At 36.9% G+C, this 12,759-nt stretch overlaps 1 protein-coding gene across 8 annotated transcripts in view; it reads left to right on the plus strand.

The window, feature by feature from the left end:
* Positions 1-12,759, plus strand: part of TBCE (tubulin folding cofactor E) — a 56,950-nt gene that overhangs the window by 43,059 nt on the left and 1,132 nt on the right. For all 8 annotated transcript variants that reach the window (XM_072856379.1, XM_072856385.1, XM_072856384.1 and 5 more), the window contains 9 exons: positions 1,687-1,789; positions 6,492-6,568; positions 6,831-6,926; positions 8,379-8,443; positions 8,534-8,598; positions 9,085-9,237; positions 9,972-10,125; positions 10,704-10,772; positions 11,812-11,871. In XM_072856379.1, coding sequence (XP_072712480.1) covers positions 1,687-1,789; positions 6,492-6,568; positions 6,831-6,926; positions 8,379-8,443; positions 8,534-8,598; positions 9,085-9,237; positions 9,972-10,125; positions 10,704-10,772; positions 11,812-11,871 — 842 coding nt within the window. The remainder of the gene's footprint in view (positions 1-1,686; positions 1,790-6,491; positions 6,569-6,830; positions 6,927-8,378; positions 8,444-8,533; positions 8,599-9,084; positions 9,238-9,971; positions 10,126-10,703; positions 10,773-11,811; positions 11,872-12,759) is intronic.

Below are 12,759 nucleotides of genomic sequence, written 5' to 3' on the forward strand. Positions count from 1 at the left end.
GACCCGGTCTGTTCCTGTCCTGAAATGACGCTTATAAGAACTGTGGATCAGGGTGACAGACCTAGGGGAAAATCTCTTGTACAGTGATGACATTGGAAAAGGAGGGAGGATGTTGTTAAATAAAGCTGTAATTCTGTCGAAACAAGAAAGAATTTACAAAATAATTCCAAAATAAAGAACATTTCTAGTACACACCTGTACACTGTAGCTGGCACGTGCCAGAATAATTTTCTGGTGTGAATTAACACAATGGATTAAAGTTTGTAAATACGGAGCAGCCTAAACCACTACTTTTGAGAAGTTATAGCTGTAACTTTAGGAAGTTTGTTTTATTGTCAAGGTTAACACCTTGACTGCTGACTCTAAGCAGAGTTGTTCAGCTGTTTTGGAGGTCGTACTAGTCATTGAAGACAGCAGCAGGGCAATAGGACTGAAGGCAGAAACCCAAAATAGGACTTTTTTTAGTCTTGGAGATCTGTGTTGAGATTAGCAGCTTCCAAAGCCTTCATTGTACAGTACACACAATGTAGCTAAAACAATTGAATTGTTTTAGCTCAATTGAAATAAGTACCAAGTTAATTTAACAAAAAAGTGACCCCAGTTTTTCTATTTGTTCTTATAGTTAATGTGACAAAAATGTATTTTTTTAAAATAGTTGTAGGTGTTCCATTTTCTTCAATATTTAGCACTGAACAGCTGTTTGCAACCTGGGTGCTATTTGTAAATCTAAATTTACCTAGAGCGTGTGTTGTCATGACTTATTATTAGCATCCATGAGAATACAGAGAATTTATTTTAATTCACCTAGAATATTTTTTTTCAGTTTTTCATTGTTGAGAAGTGTAGTCTAGACTGAAGGGTTTTCGGAAGTTATTTGTGATAAAATTGGGAAGCAAAATGGAACTGATGCTGGAATCTGACACTTATGACTACAAGCTGAAATAGTCTGAATTTGGTTTTTTTATTGTTTTGACCTTCTGTTTACTTTAAAAAAGAAAGACATTAGCGGGTCAGTCTGTTACTGAATTTTTTGTGCCAGGAATGTTGGAAGAAGAATAAAAGTGATTAGCCATCAACCAGCTCTCTAAGAGCTTGTTTAAATGGGGAAATTTAACCCATAAGTATAACTACACCGAGGGATTTTTTTATCATAATATGCAGGTAGATCAGACCTTAGGAAAGAAATAAAAACTTTTATTTGAGGGTGAGTAATGAAAACTAATTTGAAGACTGCAGATTTGAGAATCTTTTAACTATTTTATAGTGATATTTTGCTACCGAGAGTGGATTTTACATCCTTTTGTTTTACTGGGGTCTAGATAGTCATGCAGGCTCTTTATTTTCAATCGACACTAAGGAGTTTAAGCCCAAAATCTGACTTTGTTTCCTTTAATATTAATGAAAATCATTATTTTCATATTCAAAACTTAGGGGAGGAAAAGGAGGGGAAGGAGGCCACAGATGAACAAATATGCAATCATGAAGTAGGAAAGTAAATTAGGAAAGAGTACATTGGAATGTAACTAGAAGGATATTTTATAATATTTTAAAATATGTGACACCTTGGCAGTGACTTTTAAAATTTTTTTGTGTGTAAATTGTTTTTGTCTTTAATATGTAATTCCAAATTAGTGACTTAAATAAATGCAATTATTCATTATGCTAATAATTATTATTTTTACACAGTGAAAACAAAATGAAATTTCCAACTACATCAACTTCTGTATCCAGTGTATTTTCAAAATTGAGGATTCTGGCACTTAATCAAACTGAGATAACATGGACAGAGGTAATAACCTTTCCTGGTTTTGTTTTTATTTATATTGCTAGGTTTTTGAAGCAAGGAAAGCACAATAAACATTTATGTATTATATTATTCTACTGAAATGTAATGAACCTTAGAAAAGGTGCTGTGGCGTAACTGTATTAGTTACGTAGTAACTAATGTAGTTCCTACATAATGTAGGAAGTTATATTGGCAGAGGAGTCTAATAAGAAACATTTAACTTCATCTACATTTGTAAATTACCAAGTCAAGGTAAAGCAGTTGGAGTATAACATAACTTCATGTCCCAAAGCTTTGTGTAAATGAAAACTTTGTGTTCCCTTGTAGTTATTAAAGGTTTGTCTGTATTGTTATGCATGTAATAGAACAAATGCAAATGGAACGAACATATGTACTGACACAAGGTACTTGTTTTGGCATCACTTTGCATCAGCGGGAGATTGGGTTAGTATCTTTGCACATACTGACAATTCTTGAAATACGTGATGCCTGGTCATATGCAACACAGATATAGCAAAGAATAAACAAAGCTCTGATTTGGTTCAGGGACTGAAACATGCAAACATTTAAATGACTCTCCCCTAGTCCTAGGAATGATGTCCTATTAGGAATGAAGTCCTGTTGTCAAATATGTTAGCAGTGGGCCTTTTTTCAGAGATTGGGCTTATGAAGCACATCTCAGTAGTGCCATGTTACTTATAATGGTTTGTAAATGCCACCCCATTATTTGGATTTCTCGGGGGCAGTTTATGTATGTACTGCATTGTGAAATTACCTGGATTTTCAGATTTTTGCTGCCAGCCACTATCCAGTAATAAAGCACTTACCAAAACTGGGGCTGGAGTTAAGCAGAAAGAAACTTCTTCATTCTCTTCTTTTGCAGCAAGGCTAGAGGAGGGTCATCGCTATACTTTTTTTTAGTGTCTATTCACTGTGCTCTTAAACCATCAGTGGGGTTTATGCTAGGACAGCTGATAATCCTTCCATAACAGCAGCAATACGAATGGTGAAGTGAATGGAAGAATTAAGTGGCTACAAACACTTCAAATGTCGTCTAGTGCTCATCAGAGTAAATCTGTGCATTGTGGTGTTTAAAATGTTGGCAGCTGCCAGCAGCTCTCCATACCAGCAGGGCTGAAAGGCTGGTTGGAGCCATTGCTTCAGGCAGATTAGAGTTCTCTAGGGCTTTCAGAGAGAAGCCCCTGGTTAGTCAGAGCAGTTTAAAATTACATAGCTTTTGCTTTCGTTTTTGAAACTCTGCTCTAGCTGACAATTCATCATAGGCGGTAAAGACATTTCTGGTTCAGAAATCTTTTTTAAAAAATTGAAATTTGTTCGATTCATTCCCTTATAAGTGGGGAGACATAAGCCTGTGTTTAAAAGTGGTGTTCCAGGGCAGCCAAACAAAAGGGAGAAAATAAAGGGACCTACCTGACAGTAATACTCTGTGAACAAACCACTTGAAAATGTTACTACTTAGGCTATATGGGGAGTTACTTTGAAAAGTCAACTTTTTAATAGAATATAATAATGAATATGATCCAGGCAAAAGAGAAGTACAGTGATTGTCAATGGGAATATAAGCGAAGTCTGAAAATCCTAGAAATGTTTTAATTAAAACAGTTTAATGGTGAACAGCATTTCAAAATAACTTATTGTCATATGTAAGAATATATGGCATGGGGATAGTTTTAAAAAAGAAGAGAAGAGTTGTAGGTTTTTTTCATCTGTTCGTCTGTTTTGAAATATTTTTCACAGTAGAGGGACATGCTTACCTGTTATGCAATTATGCATATCTCCACATTTACATGCCTTGAGCATCAGTTTTCCAAAAAGTTCTTTCATTAGTGTATTATAAGCATATGTCTAAATAAATCTGAGATTTCTATTAATATATCAGTAAAACAGCTTATTAGTGCATAATTGTCAATTGATTCTTCAAAACATAACATAGAACCTTCAAGGGGGAAAGATGTCCTGTAAAATATCTTAGTTAGAAACTATTGACTTAGAAATTGAATTAATGCATTTGAGAATAATGAATTCATATTTATGGCTCCAAAACCATTTTTTCTTATTCAGCACTTAGATCATAATGTTATATTTGTTATTCTGTTTTCAAACTAAGATCTTACATTTATAAAATAATCTACTATTATACAGGGTAAAAGAAAAATCTGGGTTAGAGCAGAGGTGCAGGATCATGTTTCTGACACTGGCAAGTAGCAGGTAGTTGGGAAAAATTCTAGGCAAAGGGCAAGCATATGGTAAGAGCTTCTTAGAAAGTAATCCAGAGTTCTGGGGATTCCCGAGCTGGAGACTATATCTCTGTATTTAATTAATCTTTGTGGATTGTTTCCTGATTTATCTAATTGTATTAAGAACCCATTTGAAAATTTTGATATCCACATCTTTTAACATCAGTTTAATTATGTGCTGTATGAAGAACTACCCTTTTTGGTTTTTGATCTTGCTGCCTGATAATTTAATTCAATAATTCCCAATATTTTATATGCAAGTAACTGAGAACAGCTATTCTCTGTTTCATAGCTTTGATGATTCTTGTTAAGCTTCTTTGTGCCTTTCCCATTTGTATTATTTGCTTCCTGGGATAGAGAGACTAAAAATATAGGAACATCATGGACTTATATGGTGACAGTTGTTTCTTGTTGTCTTTATTTCTTTTGCAATAGGTCTTGGATTTCCGTTTTTCTTTTTTGATCAGCAGTGGCTACTCCACTGGCTATTCGTCCCAACCTCCCCACCAGCTATCGACCACAAGCCCCCGATCTTTCCTGAGTGTTAATTTGGTGTCAGATCTGTGAGCTTTTGTTTCTGTATGGAGGCTGGTTTAAGCAATTAGTTGAAAATTCAGCAATTTGAGTTTCTTAGAATTGTGATGTGACTGTCATTTGGGTTTGGCAATTTTCTAGTCATTTGGTCGGTCTATTGAAAAGTCTTCTGATACTTCAGGTTTGTGCAGTTTTTGTGTTCCCTCCCTCACAACGCAGGGCTTTTGTGGGGGAATCCCGCAAAGGTTCTCTGGAGTGAGCATGCACCTAATTTCTCTTGACTCTGTAGGCTTCCTTTAGTGATGAAGAAGCATGAATAGATAAACTATTTTGGTCTGTCTTGTTGACATAGGGAAACACTATCCAAATTAAAGAGAGAAAATATTGGTGTTTCCTGCTCTTGCTCTGGAGCAGGAAAAGTTGTTATATCTGAGCTTGTAAGTTTACATGTGTTGCAGATATGGCAGCAGGATGATGTTTCATATTTTTGGGTGTGAAGCAGTTGAGCCCCAAATCATATGCCACCACTTGAAGAGATCTCAGTGTTAATATTTCGTATTGTGTACATAATGAGGGAGCTATATATACATCCAGCTTGTATAACTTCATATAGCTGTAACAGAGACAATGAAGAATAGTTGATGAAAGGAGGCTTTTTGGTGTCTAGGATAGTGGACATTTATAGGAGAATGGGTTAGCTATATACATAACAAATTGAATTGGATTGTCCAGATCTCTCAACTTCGCTGCTTTGTGACCTTTGTAACCTCCTGTAAAAACAAGCTTTAGGCAATTATGCTGTGTGTGTGTATGTCTGTGTTCTTGCATGTCAAAAACTTTGAACCTGCTATCCAATTTCAAACACAATTTTGAAAAGAGGTGGGGGCTTAAAAATTATTTATTACCTACAAGTTCCAAGAAAATAGGAATGTAGATGGAGGAAAGAGCCCCTCTAAGTTTCCTATCCAAGGAAGGAGTAGCAGGATGAGCTCACACTTAATTTGACTCTGGAGAACACACACAAGAAAAACCTCAGTGAAAAAAAAAAAATTGCGACTCACAGGCACATATCTATAGAAAACCAGTCAGTTCCAGTGCTTGTGGAACTCCACTTGCTAAAACTGCAAAATTTTTGACGCTGCCACAATTGCATACAAAAGTGGGGTTTATGCCAGCAATTTCTATTGCTTTGTAACAAGTGTTTATTTTTTCAAGTTGTGTTATCTGCTGTAGATGTTTGCAAAAGATAAATCTTTACAAAGTAAAATAATAATTTTTTTGTAATTTCAGGACATAAGATTTAAAACAAACGCATCTTTGTTCAATTTGTAGCCTTTTTGAACCAATTTGTTTCCTTTAGAATACTTGAAAACTTCAGGATATGTGCTGACTTAATGCAATTCTTGGTTTTTAGTGGTTTCATGTGCTGGCAGAGTCCCATGACAGAGAAGCCTTCAAGCTCTGATAAATTAAGACATTTAAAAAGTCTGTCAGACCTGATGAGATGTGCAGAAGTTCCAGAACCGTTAGCAGTCGAGTATATACTGCCATTTCCTCACCTCATCATAGGGAAAATCTGATCACTCCAACCCTAATGAATAAAATAAACTCAGTTGCCAGGTCACACAGTCTGAGGTAGGGCAGCTCCTAGCCTCAAGCCTGGAACTGTAAGTCCTGTGACTGCACAGAACGCCTTGGATGGCAGCTGTGCTGGTAGATCCAGACACAGGAAAGAGCCAGCTGGAAGAAAAGGGAGGGCTAGGCAATCCATTTCTCTTGTTTGTAATACTTGTTTCTCTGGCTTGGGGAGCTATGGCTTGTTCTGAACATGTTCTGAGGAAATCAGCATAAAGTATAATTTCTGGAATAATTTTTCCCAACTTTTGTTATATTAAATCAAGTTTTGTTCTTAGGTTCTTCTTTGTGCTCCAGGATGGCCAGCACTTGAAGAGCTGTACCTTACTTCTAATAATATTACAGTTTTGGAAAGGTAAGATGAGTAACATAAGTCAGTCATTTGTGACTGATGTACTGCAAGGTTATACAGCAGATAAAGTTACATTCCTGTAATGTTTACGTCACCATGACATAATTGTAAAATAAATGATGCAAACTTTGTGTGATGTACTTCAAAACATTTATACATGTACACAGTTATTTGCATGCAGTTATATACTTAGAAAACTAGTGTTTTCATTAACAAATAACTTTAAATGTTCCATGTTTGTGTTTGTTTTTTTCCAATGTGGCAGGCCTGATAATGTCCTGCAGAGCCTGAAGTTGTTAGACCTTTCAGACAACCAGTTACTGGATGGAAATCAGCTGCGTCTAATAGCACATCTTCCCAGGTAGCTGTTAAACAAATTTGCTGGAAAGTCTTTGTCCTGGATATTCTTCTCCATAGTCTTTGTTGACTGAAATATGATAGTATTGATGTTGCGTGTAAGATATATGGAATCTTGAAATAGAGGCATTTTGCCCTCTTGAGGAGAGTAACTGAATTATTTGAGCTATTTTAATATAATCTTATTTTTGTTGTGTAGTAACACATTCTTAAGCTTATGTTATTAGGTTTTCATTATATACTTATGAAACGAAAGTGATTTATCACGTTACTATATAAGTTCTTTCTATATTAGTATGCACAGGGTTTTATCCAAGATGACAGGACTGTACAGTTTGTGTGGTGTGGCAAAGCAAAGGAGCTATGGAAGTCATTTATTTGGAACAGTTTTCTGACCATGACAGGGTAATGCAGGTTCATCAGTAGCTGCACAGCCATCTCGGGGTCATCTGAGCCTGCAGAAAGCCATTGGGCAGTTTGTTGGAAGGTGTTGCTCCTGAGGCTGACACACTAAAGATCGTTGGTGATAGACACTTGCCATGAGCACTTTACACCCATGGTGCCTATTTATTTATCCTTTGCAAAGAAAGCAAAACAAAGAGGGGTTGGAGGGAGGTGAAAAAGCGGGGTGATAATTCTTCCCCGTCTCTGTGATCTATGAGGAAGGTTACTGTTGTTACTCTACTGGTAGAAGTGTGTGGTACGTCCTGTGCACAGGCGCTCTCTTTTGGAAGTTTCAGTGCTTTTTTGGCATAGCTTAAAGACTTTGAAAGAGACATGCTTCAAAATTTAAAAAACAAACAAACAAACAAAAAACCCTACAAAAAAAAACCCACAACAAAAACCAAACCCCCCAGCCCCCCCCCCCCCCCCCCCCAGTATACTGCATTGGGTAAATGTATTTCCACTTTCTCAAAAGAATGTCTGTGGTAATTACCCTTTACACTCTTCTGGCTTACTGTACTCTCAATAGCAGCATCTTTATGGTAGTTACAGACTTGAGCTATGATTCCTTGCTTTGGGGTTACCATCCAGGAAAAGCAGGTTTGTGTTGCTTAAGCACTTCAGTTACATTACAGTGACTGGGAAATTGTGGGACTAATACAATAGTTTTGCTAATTTGCAGAATTATTATCTTGCACTGTACACCAAAATAGCAGCCATGATTTTAAATAGCACAAGCTATTTTAAAAAATCGTTTGGAAAATCACACCATGTAAATCCAGGAGCCATTTTGAAAGCTTGAAATTATTGCAGTTATTCTCTGAAAAATGTATTCCCTGAACACTTAGCTGAAGTCTGGGTACTGTCTGTGAAGCTGCCGTTCATTGTCAGTGATTATGCGTCATGTCAAAATTTTATTAGATCTTTGTTTAAAAAAACCCTGAGGTAGTATTTCTTTACAAAAAAACTTCCTGTGCCATGTACAGTAATCATTGTATCTATTAAATTTCAGATTGGAACAGCTAATACTTAGAAACACTGGAATATCTTCTATACACTTTCCGGATGTGGGATTTGGTATGTAAAAGAAGTCATTTATTTATAGCTTTATAATTCTGTTTATTTAAAATTTTCACTATTGTCTTGTAAATTTACTCTTTTTCCTAGGATGCAAGACTAAAATGTTTCCTTCACTAAAACACCTTGCAATAAATGACAATAAAATATCACAGGTAGGTTAGATTGTGATAGTTTCACATTTTGTAAACGCATGTATCTTTGTGTAAGAGTAACTTGCGATTTGCTTTTTTAAAATTTGATTGTATGTGTAAGAAAGATCCTGAGGTAACTATTGAATACTTTGATGAACACAGAGGCATAATTTAAAAATCTAAAAACATTTCTTAATGCCTCAGTTAAACATGTTTATGGTAGCTAATCATATCCCTCTGCTACCTCGTAATTCCTCTCTCAGAATTCTAATGATCTAAAATGCTGAGTAGTTCCTCATTTGTTTGGTTTGGGGTTTTTTTTACTTAATTAAATGTAATGCAGTTTTTTCCTTAGCTAAATGAACAGGATGAAAGTACTTGGTTCTGCTGACCAAAAGAATAGTTTCAGTCATGGTCGTTGTACAGGAAAAGTCAATGCTACAGTGTATTGTTCTGAAATGAAGTACGTTTTATGTTTCCTCAAAAGACTGTTCTCCTCCATTTCAGTGGTCATCTATCAATGAGCTTGATAAGCTGCCAAGTTTGCGGTCACTGCAGTGTCACAATAACCCTTTCATGGACACAGAGAAGAACCCAGAGACCCTGAGACAGCTAATTATTGCCAAGATAAGTCAATTGGAGGTTTTGAACAAGTCTGAGGTACGTGATATTTCAACAAATTGCATGAGTCTGGGGCAAAACATTACATTGTTGCCTGAGGAATTGTTTTCAGTTTCTTTTAAGATTACAGTTTGTTTGGGTGCAGGAAGAGTAAAGTGCCAACTGTGTCAGCGCCTAGTCAGTGGGGCACTCAGTAGCGCTACAAGATGCAGCCCTGTGTGTGAACGCTGCTAACTCAGTGGGGACTAGGACAAGATGGAGGAATGGTGGTTTTTTTCAAGTGCCTGAGTCGTGTTGAAGTTGCAGGACTGTTAACAAAAACTGTACTCTGGCCAAAAAAAAGAAAAAGCAGCATAGTTGAATCTGTTTCAGTGACAGTAATACAAGCATTTGCCTTCTGTAATAGGAAAATAGCATTATCTAAAGCAAATCAAGCTTTCAGCCAATGTTTATCATAAAAGAGAGCACAAGCAGCATCTGTTCCATAGCTACAAAAACATCCTGGCATCATCGTATACAGTAACATCTTTGCTTAGATATTCATGTATGGATCAGTCAGTCAGTAAATGGAGGGAGGGGTTGTAAGATTAATAGCTTTAAAATGTACTGAATATATGGATCAGTCGGTACTTGGAGATAAGGTTTGTAAGATTCCTGGTAGCATTAAAACATACTGACACCTAAGTAAGAGCAAGGAGTTAGTGTCATTAATTAGATTTTCTTCTCTGAAAAGTTGTATAATTATATTATGTGCCATTCCTGTGTCAGTACAGATCCTTCCTGCTGAAAGAAAAGGAGCAGAGCTTGATTATCGCAAAATATTTGGAAATGACTGGTTAGCAGCTGGTGGGAATTGGAACCCAGAGAAAAACAAACCGAGTGAAGAATTTCTTGCTGCCCATCCCAGATACCCATCGCTTTGCCTTAGTAAGTACAAGAACAGTAAAACTAGCATTTCCTTACTTCTGGCACTGTGGCAGCACTGGTTCGGTCTCTCTTCGGTTTCCCTTCCCCTTGACACTTTTTCCATGTGCTTCTACTGCCTTAGGAAAGCCCACCCGTTGGCAGACCTGTGTGCGAATGGCTTCTGTTTCTGCGGGGCAGCTGCATAGCACTGCGCCCTTCCGGGCACTGCTGCCTCAGGAACTTGGGCTCACTGCCTCGGGGATGACACCATAACTCTACTGGGGAGCTGGCAGTGGCTGTCTCCACCTGGGGCTTTTTAAAAGTGGGAATGTTAAGCAGCACCTCCATGTGCCTGTCACCTGCTCCACCCCATCCCATGTGCCCGTGCACCCTCCTAAATGCTGTAGCAGTTGACCAAGGCTCATGTCTGCAGTACTTAGCGTTGCAGGAGCCTACCACTTTCTATACTCAGTATCCTAGCTGCCAAGGGAACTGAGGCAGCAGGCTCATGCCTGATCCAGCACCACAGTGCTCTTAGGTCTACTGGTGAGTTTTAGTCTTTGAAGGGTTCATGTCTACGTGCACTTTTCTTCACACAGAATATGGTGTGCCTGAAGAAGGAGAACTGAAGGGACGACAGCCTTTGACTCTGAAAAATCAGCTTCTGAGTAAGAGGCCAGAAATGGTCAAAATCGTTCCTTCTGCATTTAAAATATTTTACAAGCTTAGTGTTTCCTGGGTGTAGATGGAGAACAGAAGGTTCGAAAGCCTTTGACATGTCAGAGTTCCAGCGTGTAATTCTGCTTCTCTGAACTGTGTGTATCAATGAGATAGAGTACACAGAAGCAGGTATCTAGTCCATCTCATTTCCCCTCAACCCAAGCAGAATGATTTTCTTAAATCGCACTCCATTCTGACAGTGTGAATGGCTTCTCTACAGAAGGCAGTTGAGATTTTAACCTCAATAGCTGCATGGTTTTCTGATATTTTTTTTTATAGCTTCTTAACTTTAGGACAGGCAAGGAAAATATGGGTAGCTTTGGTATTGGGGGCTGTCTACGTATTTAAACTAGGTTACATCCCAGACTTAGAAATTCACTTAGCTTGGTTTCCCAGTTGATAGAAGAACTGAACCTTTTTCCACTCCGTGGACAAAATAGTATTTTAAGGTGTTATATTCTAATGCCTAAATAGAACAAGGAATCTAGTTGGCTAGACATAATAGAAACATTTTTTAAGGATGAGTCTTTTAATCTCTGTAAAAGAATTAGGCTAATAACTTCCTTGAAATGTGCTTGTACAGTGCTTTTGGGATATGAGGGTCAAAAACCTGCTTTAAACTGAGTAAACAGTTTCCATTCTACTGCAAGTTATTTTAAAAAGTTAACTAGAAGTTAAGCATTTTTAAGTAAATACTCCTTTTGATCAAAAAAACGTGAAGTATTAGGGAGTAACTTCTAAAATATTTTCCCTAATTTACCAAAGATGAATAAAAACTTGATTATTTTAATAAAATTACTTTTAATTTTTCAGAGAATGACTAAATGCTATCTTAGCTGCTCAGATACAGGCTACATCCTAATTTTTTTAGAAGAACAGGCTGAGCTAGGGGAAACAATTTGTAATAAAAACAGACTAGAAAGACTCTGCTCCTGCCAGAACAGGGCTTAACGTTCATTCACTAATGTCTCACCGTTCTTCCTTAAGCTTTGACAATTAAATGTCCTGAGAAACCTGAACAGAAGCCACTGGAGAAAAAGCTACCAGGTAAGAAGCCTTTGGCTTGTGTTTAAGCAGTTTATTTGTAGCTCCTTTTCAAATAACTAACTGTATTAAAGAATGGCAGCTGCCTCTGGTAGAAATGGTTTGAAAAAGCCATTAGTTTTCTGATGTTCATACTTACAGTCCAGCTTGAAGATTGAAAGTTGATGCTTGTCTTTCTTACCACCTCTGCTGCTGGTTTCATGATTCATGTGTCTGAGGCAATCAAAGGCTAATTAACTGGTATGAAATCTGGTGGATGTGTTAACCAAATAACAAGAACATGAAGTTGTAAGAGCCAACTACCTGGTCTGGAGTTCTAGATATTGAGGTCTAGTATCTAATACATTAAGTTAGAAATCTAATTCTGACCTGTATTAAATTTGCCTTTTGAAGTTTTCATGCCTGTAGTGAGACTAGAATGAATAGACTTTGTTCTAAATCCAACTGACATTTTGGAAAGATGTGTCAGAATGGAGTCTGAGAGAAAAGACTTACTCAAGCTTTAGTGTCTAAAATAAAAATCACATTTATTATCACAAGTTGCATAAAATCAGATAGATACAGCTTTTACAAAAATTTGATAGAAAAATATTTGTCTAAGTACAATGTGTGGTATTACAGGACTAACTCACTATTGCTGTGCCTTTAGATAAAGCTTCAAAAGAAGTGAAAGTTCAACCAAAATATTGAGTATATCTATTGCAAACACAGGTATCACCTCTGGAACAAACTACATTTACTCATTCAAGATCCATTACAAAAAATATCCCTTTGTGTAACTGACTTCATAATATAAACCACTCTACAACTCTGCTGGCTACTTGTTTGGGACTAATTAATATAATACCATTTCTAAGAATGGCACTAGTTCCACAGTGACATTCATTTATT

This window comes from Ciconia boyciana, chromosome 3 (assembly GCF_034638445.1).
Source record: "Ciconia boyciana chromosome 3, ASM3463844v1, whole genome shotgun sequence".
Taxonomy (NCBI): domain Eukaryota; kingdom Metazoa; phylum Chordata; class Aves; order Ciconiiformes; family Ciconiidae; genus Ciconia; species Ciconia boyciana.